The sequence below is a fragment of the Oncorhynchus mykiss genome, chromosome 18, assembly GCF_013265735.2.
Source record: "Oncorhynchus mykiss isolate Arlee chromosome 18, USDA_OmykA_1.1, whole genome shotgun sequence".
Classification (NCBI taxonomy): Eukaryota; Metazoa; Chordata; class Actinopteri; order Salmoniformes; family Salmonidae; genus Oncorhynchus; species Oncorhynchus mykiss.
In genome coordinates, this window is record NC_048582.1 from 58,851,439 (window position 1) to 58,873,694 (window position 22,256).

The 22,256-nt window shown below is 41.2% G+C and overlaps 3 protein-coding genes across 8 annotated transcripts in view; 1 reads left to right on the plus strand and 2 right to left on the minus strand.

Annotated features, from left to right (window-relative positions):
- LOC110496613 (nuclear pore complex protein Nup153) overlaps positions 1 to 1,103 on the minus strand; it is a 28,331-nt gene extending 27,228 nt beyond the window's left edge. For 3 of the 5 annotated variants that reach the window (XM_036953389.1, XM_021572609.2, XM_036953391.1), the window contains exon 1: positions 909 to 1,103. In XM_036953389.1, coding sequence (XP_036809284.1) covers positions 909 to 986 — 78 coding nt within the window. In that variant the 5' untranslated portion in view covers positions 987 to 1,103. The remainder of the gene's footprint in view (positions 1 to 908) is intronic. The other 2 variants (XM_036953390.1, XM_021572610.2) reach the window with 1 other exon arrangement.
- Positions 1,104 to 2,842: 1,739 nt separating this feature from the next.
- ptdss1b (phosphatidylserine synthase 1b) lies at positions 2,843 to 12,304 on the minus strand. Its single transcript, XM_021572611.2, has 13 exons — positions 12,016 to 12,304; positions 10,531 to 10,622; positions 10,209 to 10,253; positions 9,969 to 10,093; positions 8,491 to 8,649; positions 8,046 to 8,197; positions 7,426 to 7,567; positions 6,980 to 7,092; positions 6,700 to 6,765; positions 6,054 to 6,153; positions 5,741 to 5,809; positions 5,558 to 5,615; positions 2,843 to 3,838 (listed from the first exon to the last, which is right to left on the minus strand). Exons 1-13 carry the CDS (start codon positions 12,192 to 12,194, stop codon positions 3,747 to 3,749), a joined length of 1,392 nt encoding a protein of 463 aa, XP_021428286.1. The 5' UTR covers positions 12,195 to 12,304; the 3' UTR covers positions 2,843 to 3,746.
- Positions 12,305 to 12,574: 270 nt separating this feature from the next.
- LOC110496618 (cytochrome b-c1 complex subunit 7) lies at positions 12,575 to 22,254 on the plus strand. 2 transcript variants are annotated; one of them, XM_021572615.2, is made up of 5 exons: positions 12,575 to 12,600; positions 13,001 to 13,361; positions 20,474 to 20,542; positions 20,678 to 20,844; positions 22,050 to 22,252. In XM_021572615.2, the coding sequence occupies exons 2-5, from the start codon at positions 13,283 to 13,285 to the stop codon at positions 22,125 to 22,127; spliced, it is 393 nt and encodes a 130-aa protein (XP_021428290.1). In that variant the 5' UTR covers positions 12,575 to 12,600; positions 13,001 to 13,282; the 3' UTR covers positions 22,128 to 22,252. The 2 variants fall into 2 exon arrangements, with proteins under 2 accessions (XP_021428290.1, XP_021428291.1); XM_021572616.2 differs by lacking the exons at positions 12,575 to 12,600; positions 13,001 to 13,361 and adding an exon at positions 19,409 to 19,556 and having other exon boundaries at positions 22,050 to 22,254.
- The last annotated feature ends 2 nt before the right edge of the window (positions 22,255 to 22,256 follow it).

The window sequence follows — 22,256 nt, forward strand, 5'->3', positions numbered from 1 at the left end:
TGCCTTGATTTCAAAAAATATAGTAACAGACTGAATAGCTACCATCACGGACTGATGTTGACAGTTGACGTTAGTTTACTGATTGTATGTGTGTTGCCTTTGCTTTGTAACGTTAGATTGTTACCACGTCGTAACGTTAACTAGCCTCTACTTGCTTAGCTAGCGGTCAACCATGTGGGTTGACTTAAAACAATACTGGAATTATTCACTAACGTTACCGAGCTCGTTAACTATCACAGTGCCCACTACACATTAACGTTAGCTAGCAACTAGTATCTAGGTAAACGGCTAAGAAACGGAAATATACCCCACTGACGACTGTATTTAAAAACATTGACAATATATAGTTAAATACTTTCATGATTAAAGTTAGATAATGTAAGCCACAAAGATATGATATGCCATAGCGAACGTTACATGACAATGACGTTGGCAGCGAGACAATGAAAAGCTAACAAATGATACCTAGCTTGTACATTTAGCTAGCTGTTAGCATCATAACCTAGATAACTACTTGCTAGTGCATAGCTACGCAGCAGGTACGCAAACTTGACAAGAAGCCAGTGTTACGTCTAACCTAGTAAAGTTCTATATTTCTACACGACAGCGTGTTAAATAAGTATGGCTGCCGTTAGTCTTACAGTAACTGCCTTAAAAATTAACACACCTGTTAACAGATATTGGCTGGTAATATTAGCTTGTTCCCCGAACCAGCTAAATGTCTATCACTTTGCTAAATTAGCTAGTTAGCTAGCTTGACACAGCGTGGAGGCCATGAGCGCTAAGACTAGGCCGCACAAAAATGTCTCAAAGAAAACAATAACACACGAGCGAAAAGACAACTGTTAACAAACTACATGCTATCCTTCAATGTGGAACATCCATACGAATATGGTCATTTCATTTACCTGTTTGCTTTTGGCGTAAGGTTTAGAAGCGATATGATATCTTCTGCTTCTAATTTTCCCTCCACCCGTGGCAGCCATGGCTAGATCGAATCTCAACTAGCCGCCAGATAGTCGTCCTGTCATATCCTAGAATTCAGCGCGCTCAGTCCTCCGACATACCCTAATGCCAGGAAGCTTCACCTAAATGAGAACTAGGGGAAATGTAGTTTAGGCATTAATCACGCGTGTGTTCCTCTACCAACCCTGAAATGTCAATTTTCAAAGGCCTTTGGTTTGACAAGGGTATTAATTTTGTATGTGATTTGTTAGACAACACAGGGGATTTTCTGCAGTTTGATGAGTTTATTGGTCAATTTCAGGTTAATATTACTCAGAGAGAATATATTAAGGTTTGCAAGGCAATTCCACTTCATATACTTGGACTTATTCAGAACACTTTGTTTTATTGTCAGGTTGTTCCCACTTTTCCAAGTTTACAAATGAATGACTTGAACCTTTTGGATTTCAAAAAAATCAACAATAAGTGGATACGATTGTCAGTTTAGTCATTTTTTGGTGATTATAATTCAATATATTGCTATGGAATTGGCCAACCCATGCTATGGTCAAAAGAGACTACCTAATCGACTACCTAAGCGACTACCTACCTAACTACTTTTAGCTTAATTGTCCAGTTATCCCAAAAGTTAAAGGAACTTATTTTAAAATATTTTCTTCCATCTAGCCTGTTAAGGACTTATTGTACAAAAGGTTCAAATTTGACAAAGTACCTTGTGTTTTTGGTTCCTCTGATTCTGAATCTATAGAGCATTTATTTTTTTCATGCCACCATTCCAGTAAACTATGGTAGTGTATAAAATCTCCAAAATTACCTGTTTTTTACCTTTGATGTTAAATGGCATTATGCTTATCCTTGTAATGCCGATCATAACTATTTTATTAACATTATTGTCTTGGCCAAATAATTATATTCACAAATGTAAACAGGGGTAGGAAAATTCCTTATTTAGTATTTTTTTTCTTTCATTTAACTATTACAATTTTATAAAGTTGGAAAAATTAGAGGTCATGTCTCTGAATGTCTGTTAATGTCTCATTGCTTTGTCACATCTAAATGATGTCCACGCCTGGTGTTTTATTATATTTATTCATTGTATTCACAGGAATGTCCCTGTATTGATGTGTAATATAATTTTTTTTACATAAATATCAGACATATCGGACATTGCCCTGAGTGACAAGTGAAATGAACAGGTTTAATGTCACGTTGCCTACATTTCCCAGTGAAAAATAAATAAATACCAGTTGCGTAAATTACTTTAGTAAAAATACTTTACCGTATTAAGTCGTTTTACTTCACTGCATTCTTAAAGAAAATGTACTTTTCATTCCATACATCATACTTTAAAGTATTTGTTACATTTTGAATGCCAAGCAGGACAGGAAAATTGTTTAATTCAAGAGAGCATCCCTGGTCATCCTTGAGTATGCCCCTGGCTAGCTGTTAATGTAAAAAAATAATACATTTGTTTGGTCCGGTTTGCTTAATATACAGAATCACTTTTGATACTTCATTATATTTAAAACCAAGTAGTATTTTACTGAGTGACTTTCACTTGAGTCATTTTCTATTAAGTTATCTTTACTTTTACTAAAGTATGACAATTGGGTACTTTTTCCACCATTGATGAATACAAACAGTTGCACTAGAATAAAACCATCAAAACATGTGTATGCATGCATTCTTTTGTCATAGTGTAATTTGTTCAAGCCACAAAGCATAGGAAATTGATGGGAATATCTTTTTTTCAAACACTCCAGTAATAAATCCACTGACAACAATGAGATTACATTTTTTTTTGGTAAGAATGAGTCTCTGCTGCCACCTACTGGTAGACATTGTTTGTACACAAAAGACCACAAAACAAAAACAATTCTTTGTCCTGTTTTAAATATTTATTAGAAAGCTATATTCATATAAATGATCTTGTAACAGTGTGCAGTTCACATAATTCATACAAAACAAATGCACTCTTAATGCTTGTATAAAAACAATGGTTAATCATATTACCTTTCACACACTCACTTAAACAAAGTGAGTCGTCATGACATAATCAACATTTTAAACATTTAAGGCCTGGAATTATCTTAAAAACAGATCTGTCCAAACAGGGTTGAGACCAATTCCATTTCAATACTAGTCAGTTGTAAAATGTATTTAAATTATCTTTGAAATTCTCATAGAAAAATGTGAACTCTGACTTTCAATATATATAGCTTGAACTGAATGAGTTAAAATAATTAGCAATAATAAACTCTGAATACAGAAAAGGGAAACCAGGCATCTAAAACATTCAGGCTTTAGCTTCACATAATTTAGATTTTCATTGTAAGTTAAATAAAATCCATCCTGTAATATTTATGGTCATCATTTGAACAAGAGGGGGAAGAGTGTGAAGAGTAAAAATGCATTCGGTACACCTTGGTGTTCAGTCAATTCTGTGAAGATTGTAAACTCAACAGTTGGTGCCTCCTCATCAAGTGGTAAATTCAACTTTTGTTGATTGGTTGTTGATCTCACAAACACAGTGAAGTGGGGGGTTGCTCTGGGTAAGAGCGTCTGCTAAATTACTAATGTAAATGTAGTAAAGCTCTCTGCTCAGCCTTCTCCAGTTTATGCTTCATTTATCTCATCAATGTTCTTTAACCACCTTTCAACCAATGTAATATCCCCACCTCTTGAACCTCCTTACCCAAATTCTCTTCCTTCCATCTCCCCACAGAGTTGTTGGGTGCAGTAGGGATGTACCGTAGTCCCTTCATTGGCTCTCATTGCTTTTAATCTTCGTGTCCATTGACAGCTTTGGTTCTCGCAGAGCCTCTCCCTTGTTTAGATGGACTGGCTGAGTTATTCCGAGAGTCTCTCTCACCTACAAGAGGATACATATAGGAAATATGCTCCTTGACAAACACCAGCAAATATATACAGTTGATGTCGGAAGTTTACATACACCTTAGCCAAATACATTTCAACTCAGTTTTGCACAATTCCTAACATTTAATCCTAGTAAAAATTCTTAGGTCTTAGGTCAGTTAGGATCACCACTTTATTTTAAGAATGTGAAATGTCAGAATAATAGTAGAGAGTCATTTATTTCATCTAATATTTCTTTCATTACATTCCCAGTGGGTCTGAAGTTCACATACCAAATACTAATTGAGTGTAGCATTGCCTTTGAATTGTTTAACTTGAGTCAAACGTTTCGGGTAACCTTCCACAAGCTTCCCACAATAAGTTGAGTGAATTTTGGCCCATTTCTCCTGACAGAGCTGGTGTAACTGAGTCAGGTTTGTAGGCCTCCTTGCTCACACACGCTTTTTCAGTTCTGCCCACAAATGTTCTATAGGATTGAGGTCAGAGCTTTTTGATGGCCACTCCAATACCTTGGCTTAAGGACAACAAAGTAAGTTTGCCACAACTTTGGAAGTATGCTTGGGGTCATTGTCCATTTGGAAGACCCATTTGCAACCAAGCTTTAACTTCCTGACTGATGTCTTGAGATGTTGCTTCAGTATATCCACATAATTTTCCTACCTCATGATTCCATCTATTTTGTGAAGTGCACCAGTCCCTCCTGCAGCAAAGCACTCCCACAACATGATGCTGCCTCCCCCGTCCTTCACGGTTGGGATGGTGTTCTTCGGCTTGCAAGCTTCCCCCTTTTTCCTCCAAACATAACGATGGTCATTATGGCCAAACTGTTCTATTTTTGTTTCATCAGAACAGAGGACATTACTCCTAAAAGTAGGATCTTTGTCCTCATGTGCAGTTGCAAACCGTGGTCTGGCTTTTTTATGGCGGTTTTGGAGCAGTGGCTTCTTCCTTGCTGAGCGGCCTTTCAGGTTATGTCGATATAGGACTCATTTTACTGTGGATATAGATACTTTTGTACCTGTTTCCTCCAGCATCTTAACAAGGTCCTTTGCTGTTGTTCTGGGATTGATTCACACTTTTCGCACCAAAGTACATTCATCACTAGGAGACAGAACGCGTCTCCTTCCTGTGCAGTATGACGGCTGCGTGGTCCCATGGTGTTTATACTTGAGTACCATTGTTTGTACAGATGAACGTGGTACCTTCAGGCGTTTGGAAATTGCTCCCAAGGATGAACCAGACTTGTGGAGGTCTACAATTTTTTTCTGAGGTCTTGGCTGATTTCTTTTGATTTTCCCATGATGTCAAGCAAAGAGGCACTGAGTTTGAAGGTAGGCCTTGAAATACATCCACAGGTACACCTCCAATTGACTCAAACAATGTCAATTAGCCTATCAGAAGCCATGACATAATTTTCTGGAATTTTCCAAGCTGTTTAAAAGCACAGTCAACTTACTGTATGTTAACTTCTGACCCACTGGAATTGTGATACAGTGAATTATAAGTGAAATAATCTGTAAACAATTGTTGGAAAAATGACTTGTGTCATGCACAAAGTAGATGTCCTAACCGACTTGCCAAAACTATAGTTTGTTAACAAGAAATTTGTGGAGTGGTTGAAAAACGAGTTTTAATGACTCCAATCTAAGTATATGTAAACTTCCGTATATTTGCTATATAAAAAGACCTCATTCAACTTAAGTCGAACGCTTACCTGTAATGTCATAATCACATGACTCTATTAGGTTGCCATCATCACTCTCAGAGACACTCTAGAAAAGATGGTTCTTGATAGTCATTTACAGGCAAAAATAACAATTAGAAAGACAAAACTACACTAGACAAAGGCCGACATAGCCTTTCTGTACAATATAATGGAGACTGGCTGCAGACTTACCTTTAACTCAGGCTCATACTTCTGCTCATACCGCACCATCCCATACAGACAGAGAAGTGTGATGAAAGCCTACAGAGAGAGAGAGAGATGTAGAGAGCACTGACAACACAATGCGAGCACTTACAGTACCACCCACATAGAGGTCACATGCATACCAATGGAATTACACAGTCTAAATAACATGTCACTGTTATGGACACATGAGGTATGGTAATTGAAGCAGGGAGAATTGCTTTGGAGGTTATCACATGCGCACACATACACACACAGCGCGAGAGCGAGATAGAGAGACACACACACACACAGCCCTTACCACACACAGAAGCCACTGGAACACAGACCGAGCTTGTGTTTTAGAGAACACGTCCTGTCCAAACTTGACACACGCCAGGGCCTCCAGGAAGGCTATGGCCCTGTGGGTTAGATAGAGACCGTTGTTAACGGACACTGACCACCAACAAACATTCACCTCTAACAATAATTACATTTTACAACAGGGATACTATTAGAAAATATCTATTTGTTTTTATTAAACAATGGCCCCATTTTTTGTTAATCACACTGTGTTTTAAGACACACAAAAAAATAAAATCACAGAAAACAAATACATTTCCTTCTTAATTTTAGTCACCAGACTGCAGAGGGTACTTAGACTTTCGCTGAGCTTATAATATTGAAGGGGTGAAGCCAGGGGCATATAAGGGCCTCATTGTTTTGTATTTATAGTGAGAGAGCAAGAGAAAGTAAGTCTGGTCCCCATGGTTACCAAAGCCTAGTCGGGGAAATCACCAGCTTGGGACAGCGATGAGGTCAGCATCAATATTTTGAACAAAATTGGACGTGACCCAATTTGCCATCCACAGCATTTCTGAGACGTTTGTCAATGACGTGGTCCCAAATTTAGAGTGGAGTTCAGCAACAGCAGGAAATGGCCACTAGAGGATACAGGAAAGACTCACCCAAACATCCAGCATTGTGTTCCCACTCGTTTGCACTGTGTGTCTGTCAGATATGCATAATACTGTCTGAGAGAACAGGAAGACAAACATTCAATACAGTTTATCTACAGCCATCACAACAACAGAATGTTTGACATAAATAATTGAAAACTTCTTCCAACTCAATTCCATCTATACGAAAAGAGACTGAGAGACTGCACGTGTCAAACTGTCATAATTCCCTTCTGCCTCTAGAATGTAGAGTACACGTGTGGAGTGGCGTGGTGGAAAAGGTCCCTACCGTACAGTAGGGGCTGTGATGATTCCAAGAAGGAGAATCCGGCACCAGCTGAGAGCGTGAGATGCCTGGAACACGAAGATGTGCTTCAGGAAGAACGTGTTCAACTCAGTCAGCTGTTTAGAGGACAGGAAGTAAAGACAGACAGGAAGTAAAGTCGTAGCATAGCAACATGTTTATTAAAACGTCCCTGTACACACAGCTTAGATATCATACAATCTACCCCATAACCTTCAGGTATGTAGTAGGATCATAGAAAACATACCAACTGCTCAACTACAAAAAAACTCCACAAATTTTAGTAAATAGTTTAACTCCATTTGTTTCCCAAAAGAGTTCAATCACAAATTACTTTCAAGTCAATATACACAGAGTAACTACATAAAACTGGATTCTAACCCTGGCACTAAATACTATGTATCATTTCCAGATCAGAGGGTAGAGCTCACCTGCCAGAGAATCATAAAGACGTAGATCCCTGCCACCCTCTGGAAGGAGGACTTGGGGTCTAACCATCGTACGTAGGTCCAGCTTGCTGGGGTGAACTGGAGCACAACCCGCTTCAGCTTCCCTGTGGTCGTGTGGATGTCTCTGAAGACACAGCATAGATACAGATATACAGAGAGGCATACACTTACACACTGGGAAGTAACACCGATGGGTGTTGACAGACAGTTAGGCACACAAGGTTAAACACAGAGATACTGTACAGGCATTAAGAGACATACATTGATGAGAAAGCACACATGCACTAAATCAGAGCAGGCAGCAATTCCATAGAATAAATGTATTTTAATTGGGACTGGTGAACTGTATTGTGTCATCTGGGCTCCCGAGAGGCGCAGTGGTCTAAGGCAAGAGGCATCACTACAGTCCCTGGTTCAAATACAGGCTGTATCACATCCGGCCGTGATTGGGAGTCCCACAGGGCGGCGCACAATTGGCCCAGCGTCTTCCGGGTTTGGCCGGGGTAGGCCGTCATTGTAAATAAGAATTTGTTCTTAACTTAAATTAAAATCTGTCATGACACTACAGGAGAAGGGAGGAAACCAGTAGGAGGAGAACTTACTTGATGCTGGCCCATTGGTAGGTCCGCATCTCCAGGAAGCGACACACAGTCATGCCCAACCAGATGCCCCCTCCATTACACAGGAGGATGTCCAGGATCAACTGGTCCCACCAGCACTCAGCAAAGTTAGGCAGCAGGTGCATGAAGAACAGCTGAGGGAGGGAGAGACAGACAGGTAGAGACAAAGGTGAATGTGGACTTACAAACTGACTCAAAATGTGCCAATGCAACAGAATATTTCAAATCAATCAGATCCCAAAATGGGATCTGTTGATGGAAATCGAGCAGCACTTCACAAAGACACGTGTCCCAAACAGCACCCTATTCCCTTTATAGTGCACTGCTTTTGACCAAGGCTGTTGCTCTGCACAAAATAAGTGCACTGTACAGGGAATAGGGTACCATTTGGGAAGCAGACACAGACTTCCTTGCACCTTTTATTTACCTCAGTGAGCTCCCAGGTGATGCTGATGGTCCAGCAGAGGGCGTAGCTGCGGATGAGCATTGCCTTCATGGCCCAGCCCCCGAAATGCCCAAACGCAAAGATGTCAAAGTGGCTCAGGATCCGCTCCCAGGTGATCACGTGACAGTTCACTGCATATTCCTGCAGGGGGAGAAAGGCCAGGTAAGACACGAACACGGAAGAGCCAGGTAAGACATGGACACGGAAGAGCCAGGTAAGACACGGACGAGCCAGGTAAGACACGGACGAGCCAGGTAAGACACGGACACGGACGAGCCAGGTAAGACACGGACGAGACAGGTAAGACATGGACATGGAAGAGCCAGGTAAGACATGGATGAGCCAGGTAAGACACGGACGAGACAGGTAAGACACGGACGAGCCAGGTAAGACACGGACACGGACGAGCCAGGTAAGACACGGACGAGACAGGTAAGACATGGACATGGAAGAGCCAGGTAAGACATGGATGAGCCAGGTAAGACACGGACACGGAAGAGCCAGGTAAGACACGGACGAGCCAGGTAAGACACGGAAGAGCCAGGTAAGACACGGACGAGCCAGGTAAGACACGGACACGGACGAGCCAGGTAAGACACGGACGAGCCAGGTAAGACACGAACGAGCCAGGTAAGACACGGACGAGACAGGTAAGACATGGACATGGAAGAGCCAGGTAAGACACGGACGAGCCAGGTAAGACACGGACACGGAAGAGCCAGGTAAGACACGGAAGAGCCAGGTAAGACACGGACGAGCCAGGTAAGACACGGACGAGCCAGGTAAGACACGGAAGAGCCAGGTAAGACACGGAAGAGCCAGGTAAGACACGGAAGAGCCAGGTAAGACACGGAAGAGCCAGGTAAGACACGGAAGAGCCAGGTAAGACACGGAAGAGCCAGGTAAGACACGGAAGAGCCAGGTAAGACACGGAAGAGCCAGGTAAGACACGGACACGTGTATGTAGCCAAGTTATCCTTACTCATTGTGAATTTATTCCTCGTTATAATTGTTCTATTATTTCTCCCTGCATTGTTGGGAACGGGCCCGTAAGTAACAACTTCACTGATAGTCAAAACCAATCGTTTATAAAGCATTTGAGATAAGATAAGATAAGATAAGTTATCAATATTTAACAATACCTGTTTTACTAATAACATTTTGCGAAACTGCATGAGCAGAGCAGGCTGATACCAATTGTTTAAACCAACGCTGACTATAGGCTAAGTGGTAGCTCTGTCCTCAACGTCTTATGGTTCACCCTCTTACAGAAAGCTGGTATTATCTGCACAAATGTAATTGGATGACATTAACACATAGGGTGGAGTAGAGCGTAGAGTGGAGTAGAGAAACCAAACTATGATCACTTAATCAGCATCTAGGGCAACTTCACCCTACTCCCAAATATGGTGTCTGGCATGAGGTAGACACTGTAGCATACCAAGATCATAATGACTCACCATGACATCAGTCTCACGGGTAGCGTAGCGTAGGTTGGGGTCCACCCAGTACATGAGCCTCTTCACCTGGGCCCAGTTCAGGAAGATGAGGAAGACCAGGAACAGGAAGTACAGAACACTCAGACCTGACAACAACAGGAACGAACCAATCAGAGCGGAGTTCCATGGACATGGTTCCATAGAGGTGCTCCACTGACACTGACAATGTGACTTGTTGTACTCTGCAGTAGGACAACTCACCAAATACCATGCGCCAAATTGCAGGATGTGGTCTTGTGAATGGACCTGAAGTGGATAAATAACGCATTTACACGTTTCTACCATTATCAGAGTGGATCGACCAAAACCCTCATATACTGCAGTTCAAAATTTAACGTAGCATACCCACTAGCAGTAGGTGCACCATTCACTCGCACAGTCAAAACCAGAAAGACCTGAATGTCTATTATGTGACCATTGATCTACAACATTCCTCCCACCCATCAACATTCAGACACACCCTTTCCACCAGGTGCTGGGCAGGGTTATTGACAAGTACAAGGCAGTGACATTGAGTAACTACCATTGGGGAAGGCCAGGACACTGATGACGAGGAAGAAGGAGACAACCAACAGGAAACCCACTCGAAGGTTGTTGTCAACATCTGCATCATCCCTGGAAAAGAGAGCAGGGTTTGATGTCAAAAAGCATTGGCTGAGATTTGCAATTTGTACATTATTTTCAGAGGATAAAGTGAGGTTTACTATGATAAAGTAAATGTGACATTCAAATGTGACATTTAATAAAGTTTCTGTTCGATTATTGCATTTTCAGCATTGTATATATTATTACAATAAATAACATTAAAGGCCCAGTGCAATCAAAAACGTGATTTTCCTGTGTTTTATATATATTTCCACACTGAGGTTGGAATGATTCTGTGAAATTCTGAAAATGATGATAATTTTAGTGTGAAAGCTGTTTGAAAAGAGCTGCTGAAATTTCAGCCTGTTCTGGTGGGATGGAGTTTTGGCCTGCCTGGGTGACAACACCAGGCCGTAAATCATTTCATAGACCAATACGAAAGAGAGTTCCAAACCTCTCTGCCACTAACAGCTTGTTTTCAGTTTTCCCCTCCCCACTCAGACCACTCCCAGACAGTCATATAAACATTATTGCTTGAGAAATTGCTACCCACCAATGATTTTGAACTAAAAGAACTGCCGCATTGGACCTTTAAAGATGTAATCAGCAGTTGAAACAATAACAATGTGTTTTCCACAGCCCTGTTTCAGTAAAAGGAAGAGAGATGGGACTGGAGAAATTAAACCACTCTCAAATTCATCAACAGAGCTATGGATGCAAGGATGGACCATCCATGATATCAAAAGTACACTTTAACCCATGTTGAGTCAATATAGTATTTGTTTACATTTACTTTGTTTACAAACATTGGAGTAAAACAAGCTTATCTTTTGGGTTCTGATGGGGTATGACAGTTGAACTAAGTTAATTAATGCACCTGACTGTGCTGCTGCTCCAGTTTCAACTATTCTGCCTTATTATTATTCGACCATGCTGGTCATTTATGAACATTTGAACATCTTGACCATGTATTGTTATAATCTCCACCCGGCACAGCCAGAAGAGGACTGGCCACCCCACATAGCCTGGTTCCTCTCTAGGTTTCTTCCTAGGTTTTGGCCTTTCTAGGGAGTTTTTCCTAGCCACCGTGCTTCTTCACCTGCATTGCTTGCTGTTTGGGGTTTTAGGCTGGGTTTCTGTACAGCACTTTGAGATATCAGCTGATGTACGAAGGGCTATATAAAATAAATGTGATTGATTGATTTATAACTTATATATTCTTCAAGAATCAATGGGTACATATAATTAATTTATAAGTCCAAAAATGGATGTAGCAACTGCATATTGCCCCTTTAAATGTCTAATCATCTGTAGTTTAATTAAACAATTTAGGTTTACACTTGGGTTAGATAGCTACGCCAAGTTAGCACAACCACTAGGCCTACCGGCAAGTCAAATGAGCTGTCAACGACTATTGGGTTACCTGGAAAAGACGAAGTACATCAAGCTAGCCACAGTGAACGTCAAAAGCGTGAGAGTGTGAGGCTTGTAGAAAAAGTTAATGCTGATGCCCTCCACTTGTTGCTCGTTAATCATCCGAAAGTGTAACATGTCATTCACATCATCCGTGCTTAATTTATGGGATCCCAAAGCAGGCGCCATGGTTGAGTGATAAGGAGTTTCTTCCACAAAATTCCCTGTGTCAGCAGTTCTCGACAGGACAGGTTGATCTGCCTGTAAATAAATTGATGAGGACTGGGGATGGGCGGAGAGAAGACTGAACAAACCTGAAAACGGCCAATCAACTCAACAAACTATAGGGCTGTAGTAGGAATGCACATTCCAATACCAACACTCCCAATTAATTCCACTGCAATCTTCCTTTAGAAAGAGTTTATATTTTAATATTTATAAGACCAGAAATTCACAATGAAAGGACAAGGGAGTTTTCTTTATTGGTCCTTCATATATTGTTTTAGGTTGAACTAGCTAATTCCCCTGCTGTACGCGTATTTTGGTACATCCCTTGGAGAGGACGCTTCCGTAATACTTCCGTGAGAGCGCACACGTGAGTCGACTGACATTGGCGCTATCTATTGTTGTTTTTACGTCTGCTCAGCTGGCATATTCATGTTTTGACCCATTTTCTGTAATTTATTGCATGGTTTCATCCATTTTATACTTGCAAAAACGACTATTTCTGTCTGCTTGCTGGCTGCCCGTATGATTACTCTATGCAAGCCAGCTAGCGTTAGCTAGCTATCCATTAGCTCAATGAAACATGCCCCTCAATCATTGTTTTATCTAGTGCTTCTCTACACAACAACAACATTCTCCACCAGTCAAGCTCAAATAATACATATAATGGCTAAACAACGTGTGACTTGTGTGATATTTTATTCCAGTTAGCTGCATATATGTAATGTACAGACACCCGTGTCACAATGTACTCTGTGTTTCTATAACAGATCTCCATCGCTTCAACCTGTATCCAGCTGTGTCAGAGATGTACCTCATTACTGTCAAGGACTGTGGGTATCATCACCCTCCAGTATTCCACTGATGCCCAACATTGCCCTGCAGCCTTCTGGAATTATTTCAGTGTTCCAGTATTGCTTTCCATGCTCTAGAGAAGTCAGAACCCACCTCAGACGCAATAGAGGTGTAAACTATGAGTGCGGAGTTACTGTGAATCTCATGCCAAGGTCCAACCATTTCAAACGAAACGCAGGGATACCGATGGGACTGATATGGTGCCATATCAGAATCCTCTCTCCCATCAACTCAGAAATGTAGGGATGTCGCTGAAGGAGTGGCAGACTGCCTTAGGTACTAATGCTACCCCTTTGTACAAACACACACCCATACACACTGGTCACTTCTCCCTAAAGTTTTTGCCCTCTCCAGATTTGGACGATGCCCCAGGACACTGTATTAGAAGAGATCAGTGATGAGGAGGACATTTTTTTTAAAGTAAAAGCTAATTTACTGTGTTTCTATACAATAAAAAAAACACATTTAAATGCTATCAGTCCAGCAAAAACATCCAAAAATGACCCCATCCATTATCACCTTGGCTGCTGTAGGTTCATTCACCTCAGTCAATCTACAAACACATAGCCTGTTAGCTACAATTGTAATGTTATACCCCTGAAAGGGGGAACATATGAGAAACTATTCAAACTGACACGTAGCATCAGCAATGTCTCAGTAGCCTACTGTCTGTAAAGCAAAGTTATGAGAACTCAGTAGTGTATTTTTGACTGACAGACCTATCTTTGTGCACTCAGAGTGTTGGTGTTTGTTTGTTTGGGGGATGTCTGTAGACACGGCAGCAGTCACAGAACGGTTTTAAAATGGCCTTTTGTCCGGCATCTCGCAAACACACTCGGTATCGTTTCTGACTCTAGTTGTCTACTTGAGCCAAGTGCGAGCTGTCGTAGTTCGTTTCACGTCTCTGGCCCTTGGGCCTGTGCCGCAATAGGGAGAATTTAGCCATGTGAGAAAGTGGTGTTCCTAAAAAGGCAAATGAACATAAGGAACAAACCCACTGTTCATGATTCAAGTCAGGAAATTAGAATTTTAACTATTAGAACTCAGTCATATCAAGAATAAGCGTTCTAATCATTGATCAATGCTGGCAGCAATATTTAGATGTTGACCCGTAATTCATTTTCTTTATTTTGTACAAAAAATATATATTTATGTTATTCATTTAAAAATATATATATATTAGGAAAAAAAATACAGAGGTCCGGACCTTGGTGTCCTCGTATGTAGTTAGGGGCATTTCAGAGTTTATTATTATTCTTTTTTAGCTTGGTATATTAGTCTAGCAGCCAGATATCTAAACTTGTAGTAATCATGGTCGAATTACATACCGGGTGGCCCCCATTGATTTTGTTAGTCACTCTCACTCAGATGTCATATTAAAAAGGGCGAACATGTCTCTCTGCCCTATGGCAAATAATTGCATGAAATTTGTTATAAAATTCAAAAAGCTTTTCTCTGCCTCATGGCAAAGCAAACTTTCTTTAAAACTGCAACATTTTCTCTACGCTCCATGGCAAAATTTGTAGAATTGCAGGAAATTTGCTAAAAAATATATATGTTTTTTCTCCGCTGTCAAGACAAAATGCTAAGATGTTTTACTCGCAGGGTGGGGGTGCCCGCCCCAACAAAATGTTGCTTTGGGCACTTAAAAGCTCACAGAAGGCCCGGCTCTGACTGTATGTGTGTGTATGGATGTGGGTATGCAGACCCACGAGCCACTGCGGCCATTCATGAGTTCTGCTTTTTTTGTGGTCCCCACCCCCATCAGTGCCCATCCCTGGTCTAGTATGAAGTGAACCAGAGCAATAGATGTTCTGTATATCTACAGTGCCTTGCGAAAGTATTCGGCCCCCTTGAACTTTGCGACCTTTTGCCACATTTCAGGCTTCAAACATAAAGATATAAAACTGTATTTTTTTGTGAAGAATCAACAACAAGTGGGACACAATCATGAAGTGGAACGACATTTATTGGATATTTCAAACTTTTTTAACAAATCAAAAACTGAAAAATTGGGCGTGCAAAATTATTCAGCCCCTTTACTTTCAGTGCAGCAAACTCTCTCCAGAAGTTCAGTGAGGATCTCTGAATGATCCAATGTTGACCTAAATGACTAATGATGATAAATACAATCCACCTGTGTGTAATCAAGTCTCCGTATAAATGCACCTGCACTGTGATAGTCTCAGAGGTCCGTTAAAAGCGCAGAGAGCATCATGAAGAACAAGGAACACACCAGGCAGGTCCGAGATACTGTTGCGAAGAAGTTTAAAGCCGGATTTGGATACAAACATTTTTCCCAAGCTTTAAACATCCCAAGGAGCACTGTGCAAGCGATAATATTGAAATGGAAGGAGTATCAGACCACTGCAAATCTACCAAGACCTGGCCGACCCTCTAAACTTTCAGCTCATACAAGGAGAAGACTGATCAGAGATGCAGCCAAGAGGCCCATGATCACTCTGGATGAACTGCAGAGATCTACAGCTGAGGTGGGAGACTCTGTCCACAGGACAACAATCGTATATTGCACAAATCTGGCCTTTATGGAAGAGTGGCAAGAAGAAAGCCATTTCTTAAAGATATCCATAAAAAGTGTTGTTTAAAGTTTGCCACAAGCCACCTGGGAGACACACCACACATGTGGAAGAAGGTGCTCTGGTCAGATGAAACCAAAATTGAATTTTTTGGCAACAATGCAAAATGTTATGTTTGGTGTAAAAGCAACACAGCTGAACACACCATCCCCACTGTCAAACATGGTGGTGGCAGCATCATGGTTTGGGCCTGCTTTTCTTCAGCAGGGACAGGGAAGATGGTTAAAATTGATGGGTAGATGGATGGAGCCAAATACATGACCATTCTGGAAGAACCTGATGGAGTCTGCAAAAGACCTGAGACTGGGACGGATATTTGTCTTCCAACAAGACAATGATCCAAAGATGCCCAATTTTTCAGTTTTTGATTTGTTAAAGTTTGAAATATCCAATAAATGTCGTTCCACTTCATGATTGTGTCCCACTTGTTGTTGATTCTTTCACATAAAAATACAGTTTTATATCTTTGTTTGAAGCCTGAAATGTGGCAAAAGGTCGCAAAGTTCAAGGGGGCCGAATACTTTCGCAAGGCACTGTATATGGTGTTATCATGGGGGACTGTGGTCTAAATGCCTAGCAGCACTTTCTACTCCACCCATTCCATTGGTCCCAATGCAATACACTAAGCCTATAAATTACATATGGGCTTATAGAGAAACTATTCTACATGCCTATGTAAAAGTGCGGTTGGGGTTACTCACTAGAGGTCTGTAGAATCTTTATATGGTATTTCATAGGGGACTCTGGTCTAAATACCCAGCAAAACTCCATATTATTCAGAACCCCATGAAATGACACCATATTAAGATTCTACAGACCCTACTGAGTACTCCCCACCCCACTTATACATCAGCACAAATAATCGTTTTTCCTGTACAGTGTTGTAGTTCTACTTTACACTGCAGTGGAGGCTGCTGAGTGGAGAATGGCTCATAATAAAGGCTGGAACGGAGCGTTTGAAACCACGTGTTTGATGTATTTGATACCATTCCATCTATTCTGCTCCAGCCGCTACCATGAAACCATCCTCCCCAATTAAGGTGTCACCAACCTCCTGTAGTATAGTGTTCAAGCATCCCATTTTAAGCTGTTTGACCACAGTAAAAGTCCAGCAACACTCCATATTCATAGATCCATGAAATGAAACCATTTGACTATCTATACATAGTCACTTTAATAACTCTACCTACATGTACATATTACCTCGATTACCTCGACACCGGTGCCCCCACACATTGACTCTGTCTGTACCGGTACCCCCTGTTTATAGCCCCGCTACTGTTATTTACTGCTGCTCTTTAATTATTTGTTATTCTTATCTCTTAAGTTTATTTTTTTATTTTCTTAAAACTGCATTGTTGGTTAAGGGCTTGTAAGTAAGCATTTCACTGTTGTAATTGGCACATGTGACAAATAAGATTTGATTACATAGATTCTACAGACCCTATTGAGTACTCCCCACCCCACTTTTACATCAGCACAAATAATATGATTTTCTCCATACCATACAGTGGAGGCTGCCGAGGGGAGAACGACCCATAATGTCCGGAATGGCATAAATGGGATGGCTTCAAACACCTGGAAACCATGTTTCCTGATTCCGCTTTAGTCATTATCACAAGCTTGTTCTCACCCACAAGGTGGCAACAGCCTCCTTTTTATTTATTTTTTATTTTATTTCACCTTTATTTAACCAGGTAGGCAAGTTGAGAACAAGTTCTCATTTACAATTGCGACCTGGCCAAGATAAAGCAAAGCAGTTCGACACATACAACAACACAGAGTTACACATGTAGTAAAACAAACATACAGTCAATAATAAAGTATAAACAAGTCTATATACAATGTGAGCAAATGAGGTGATAAGTGAGGTAAAGGCAAAAAAAGGCCTTGGTGGCAAGGTAAATACAATATAGCAAGTAAAACACTGGAATGGTAGTTTTGCAATGGAAGAATGTGCAAAGTAGAAATAAAAATAATGGGGTGCAAAGGAGCAAAATAAATTAATTAATTAAATACAGTTGGGAAAGAGGTAGTTGATAGGGCTAAATTATATGTGGGCTATGTACAGGTGCAGTAATCTGTGAGCTGCTCTGACAGTTGGTGCTTAAAGCTAGTGAGGGAGATAAGTGTTTCCAGTTTCAGAGATTTTTGTAGTTCGTTCCAGTCATTGGCAGCAGAGAACTGGAAAGAGAGGCGGCCAAAGAAAGAATTGGTTTTGGGGGTGACTAGAGAGATATACCTGCTGGAGCGTGTGCTACAGGTGGGAGATGCTATGGTGACCAGCGAGCTGAGATAAGGGGGGACTTTACCTAGCAGGGTCTTGTAGATGACATGGAGCCAGTGGGTTTGGCGACGAGTATGAAGCGAGGGCCAGCCAACGAGAGCGTACAGGTCGCAATGGTGGGTAGTGTATGGGGCTTTGGTGACAAAACGGATTGCACTGTGATAGACTGCATCCAGTTTGTTGAGTAGGGTATTGGAGGCTATTTTGTAAATTACATCGCCAAAGTCGAGGATTGGTAGGATGGTCAGTTTTACAAGGGTATGTTTGGCAGCATGAGTGAAGGAAGCTTTGTTGCGAAATAGGAAGCCAATTCTAGATTTAACTTTGGATTGGAGATGTTTGATATGGGTCTGGAAGGAGAGTTTACAGTCTAACCAGACACCTAAGTATTTGTAGTTGTCCACGTATTCTAAGTCAGAGCCGTCCAGAGTAGTGATGTTGGACAGGCGGGTAGGTGCAGGTAGTGATCGGTTGAAGAGCATGCATTTAGTTTTACTTGTATTTAAGAGCAGTTGGAGGCCACGGAAGGAGAGTTGTATGGCATTGAAGCTTGCCTGGAGGGTTGTTAACACAGTGTCCAAAGAAGGGCCGGAAGTATACAGAATGGTGTCGTCTGCGTAGAGGTGGATCAGAGACTCACCAGCAGCAAGAGCGACCTCATTGATGTATACAGAGAAGAGAGTCGGTCCAAGAATTGAACCCTGTGGCACCCCCATAGAGACTGCCAGAGGTCCGGACAACAGACCCTCAGATTTGACACACTGAACTCTATCAGAGAAGTAGTTGGTGAACCAGGCGAGGCAATCATTTGAGAAACCAAGGCTGTTGAGTCTGCCGATGAGGATGTGGTGATTGACAGAGTCGAAAGCCTTGGCCAGATCAATGAATACGGCTGCACAGTAATGTTTCTTATCGATGGCGGTTAAGATATCGTTTAGGACCTTGAGCGTGGCTGAGGTGCACCCATGACCAGCTCTGAAACCAGATTGCATAGCAGAGAAGGTATGGTGAGATTCAAAATGGTCGGTAATCTGTTTGTTGACTTGGCTTTCGAAGACCTTAGAAAGGCATGGTAGGATAGATATAGGTCTGTAGCAGTTTGGGTCAAGAGTGTCCCCCCCTTTGAAGAGGGGGATGACCGCAGCTGCTTTCCAATCTTTGGGAATCTCAGACGACACGAAAGAGAGGTTGAACAGGCTAGTAATAGGGGTGGCAACAATTTCGGCAGATAATTTTAGAAAGAAAGGGTCCAGATTGTCTAGCCCGGCTGATTTGTAGGGGTCCAGAGGTCTCCAGAGGTCTCCTGTAGGTCTCCTGTGCTATCATATGCATGATTTGTATTGAGGGGAATTTATGTGACCTTGTGACATGTTTTAAAACCCACATTTAATGCAAACGTCACTTAAATATTATTTGTCATGCATCATGAATAAATACTGATTAATGGTACTTTTCTACTAGTATGTGAGTGACCTTTATTGTGAAATGTTCCGAAATTCCCTAACTCGGAAGTACTTTCCTAGTGTTGCTGACGAGACGCGGATTCGTTTTACCTTAGACAGAACAACATGGGGTCGAGGGCACCAGGTAAAAGTCACCTGTCTTTAAGCATTTATTTAGCCCAAAATTGAGATGAAACATTGCACATATTATTGAGTAAAGTGGGATGTTGATTTGTGGTATTTTGGTGTGTTCAAATCCATGTTTTTGAGATCTCCTGTGTCGTGTCCTCTACTGAGTGTCCTAGCTAATGTCAAGCTAGCTATGACAAATCAAGGGAGAGCTCAGTGGTGTGACCCAGAATGCTAGTGACATATTTAACCTTTAAATGTAATATATGTCAAATGCATTTTCAATTGATAGGTAAAGCTGTGCTTCGGTCTGATCAACTTTCAAACGCCACGCCAGTACAGATGGACGATTGTCAAACACTAAGCAGCATCCATTGCCTAGCTAGGTGCAGTGGCTAACGTTAGCTAACTTGGTAGTTATAAACATCTAGCTAGCTAAAACTTAAACAAAGCAAGATAAATTGGCATATTAGCCAGCTCAACTTGGCTAGCTAACAGTACCCGGTATTACTAATGACATTGATTATCATGTCTGATGTCCTCTCTCCATCTTCTTCCTGTACACCTCGATGTCAGAAATATATCCAGATCGCACAGTTCCCACATAGCTAATACTCTGTAGATAATAACAGCATGGCATGTGATCTACTAGCACTCTATCCAGTTATCCACCACAAATATAATGTTTGCAATTGGGATACTATCCTTGGTTTGTCCCAAATAATACTGTCAAACCCTCCCTCAAGTCCCTAGTTCTGTAATCATCTCAATTCTAGTTCATCTACTTAAGCATCTTCTTAAATGAATAGAGAACATGATTTGGTGTCTCGTTGCTTTTGTACTGCAGTGACTGCAACTGCTTTACTAACTGTGTTTTAGGAAACCAAATCTTGACAGCAAATGATCTGACTCTTATTCTGGCCTCCCACACAGCAGCTACCGGCAGACTCCTGGTCGGCTTCCGTAAATGGTACTACAATGCGGCCGGATTCAACAAAATTGGCAAGTCTTGGAGTCTTTTTCTTTGGGGCCATCTGTGAGGATCTTCAGATAAATCTTTTCACTCAGTCTTAGAAACATATATAATCTTCAGTTAGATATTTCTCCTACACTGTGTGGTGCTTGTTTTGGTTCCAGGTCTGATGCGTGATGACACGATCCATGAGGATGGCGATGTGAAAGAAGCCCTGCGGAGGCTCCCAGAGAAAGTGTACAATGACAGGATGTTCAGGCTCAAGAGAGCCCTGGACCTGTCCATGAAGCAGGCAGTTCTGCCTAAGGAACAGTGGACTCAATATGAGGAGGTATGGAAGACCTGGGCTCAAATGCCATTTGAAATATAATTTACTTTCTCTGTGTTTGATTGAGCTTGCCTGGCATAATGGACCTATAGAATATCCCCAAAATGTTCAACCCTGCCCATCTGGCACTCCAGGCAGGCTAGAGCAAACGGTCAAAGTATTTGAAAGATTTCAAATAGTATTTGAACCCAAGTTTGAGGTACAGTGCATATAGAGTACCATAGTGGAGGGGTCATAATGCCCATGATGGAATGATGTTTTGATAAGTGTAAATCTCTAGGACAAGGTTACTTTTTTGATAACCGTGTAAATCACTCTAGGACAATGTGACTTTTATCAATATATTCACCTCTATTTACCCCCCTCGACCCCAAATGAGACGCTAATTAGCTGCTAATGTGGCTATCATAAAGAAATTCAAATGCCATGATGATCTAGACGAGACTGCAAGAATCTCTGGATTAACTGTCTAATGTTAGCTAACTGTAGTAATAAATAAATTAGCAACATTTCTTTAAATGGACAATTCTGTGAACTGTCTTTCGCATGTTTTAAATTGACACAATACCTGTTAGTAAAGGTGTCAGCTAGAGATGGTGTCTACTTTGGTGCAATTAGCATTTTCGAATCTGATAGTAAATAAAGCCGAATAAATTGATCACAAGTCACCTTGTCTGAGAGATATTTACATGGTTATCAGAACGTCACACCAGGGTAAGCCTACATGTAAAACAGCCCTTATTTGAAGTTTCTAAAATCCCCTATGGGAAAATGAATGGTTGAAAAATGTTTGGAATCATTTCCCTGTTTTTGACTGCTAGCTTTTATGGGTATTATGACACCTCCACTGTTGGGCTCTATAGTCTCACAATCAATAGTTTGTGTACAGGAAGGGCTTTGAGTTATCACTGAGGAAATAGAAGATATGTCAGAAGTTTCACAGAAGTTGACGTTATGGCATGTGGTGAAGGACAAAATCTAACCTGTCAGAGGTGATATTGTTCCCATATTGATCATGCTACACTACTTGAATAATCAACATGAAGCATGTAGGAGTAGAGACTTAAGGTTGGATTGGAATTGGCCAATTGTTGAGGAGTTTGGAGATGCCTATAAAGCTGTTTAATGTCTACCAGATGTTTTTTTATACTAAAAATCACATCTGGTACAGAATTAACCTTGTTTTTGTGTTTGACCTTTCTCCATAGGATGTACATTACCTGGAGCCTTACCTGGAAGAGGTCATCCGTGAGAGGAAAGAGGTTGAGGAGTGGTCGAAGAAATGAGATGAATCTGGAGGGCTGCTGTTCTTTCTCTTTGGTCTGGTTCATTGTTGTCCTCTGTTGTAATGTTTAAAATCAAGTTTACCCTATGGGAAGACTGCTTATTAAAAATGTACATTTTTGCAAAAGATG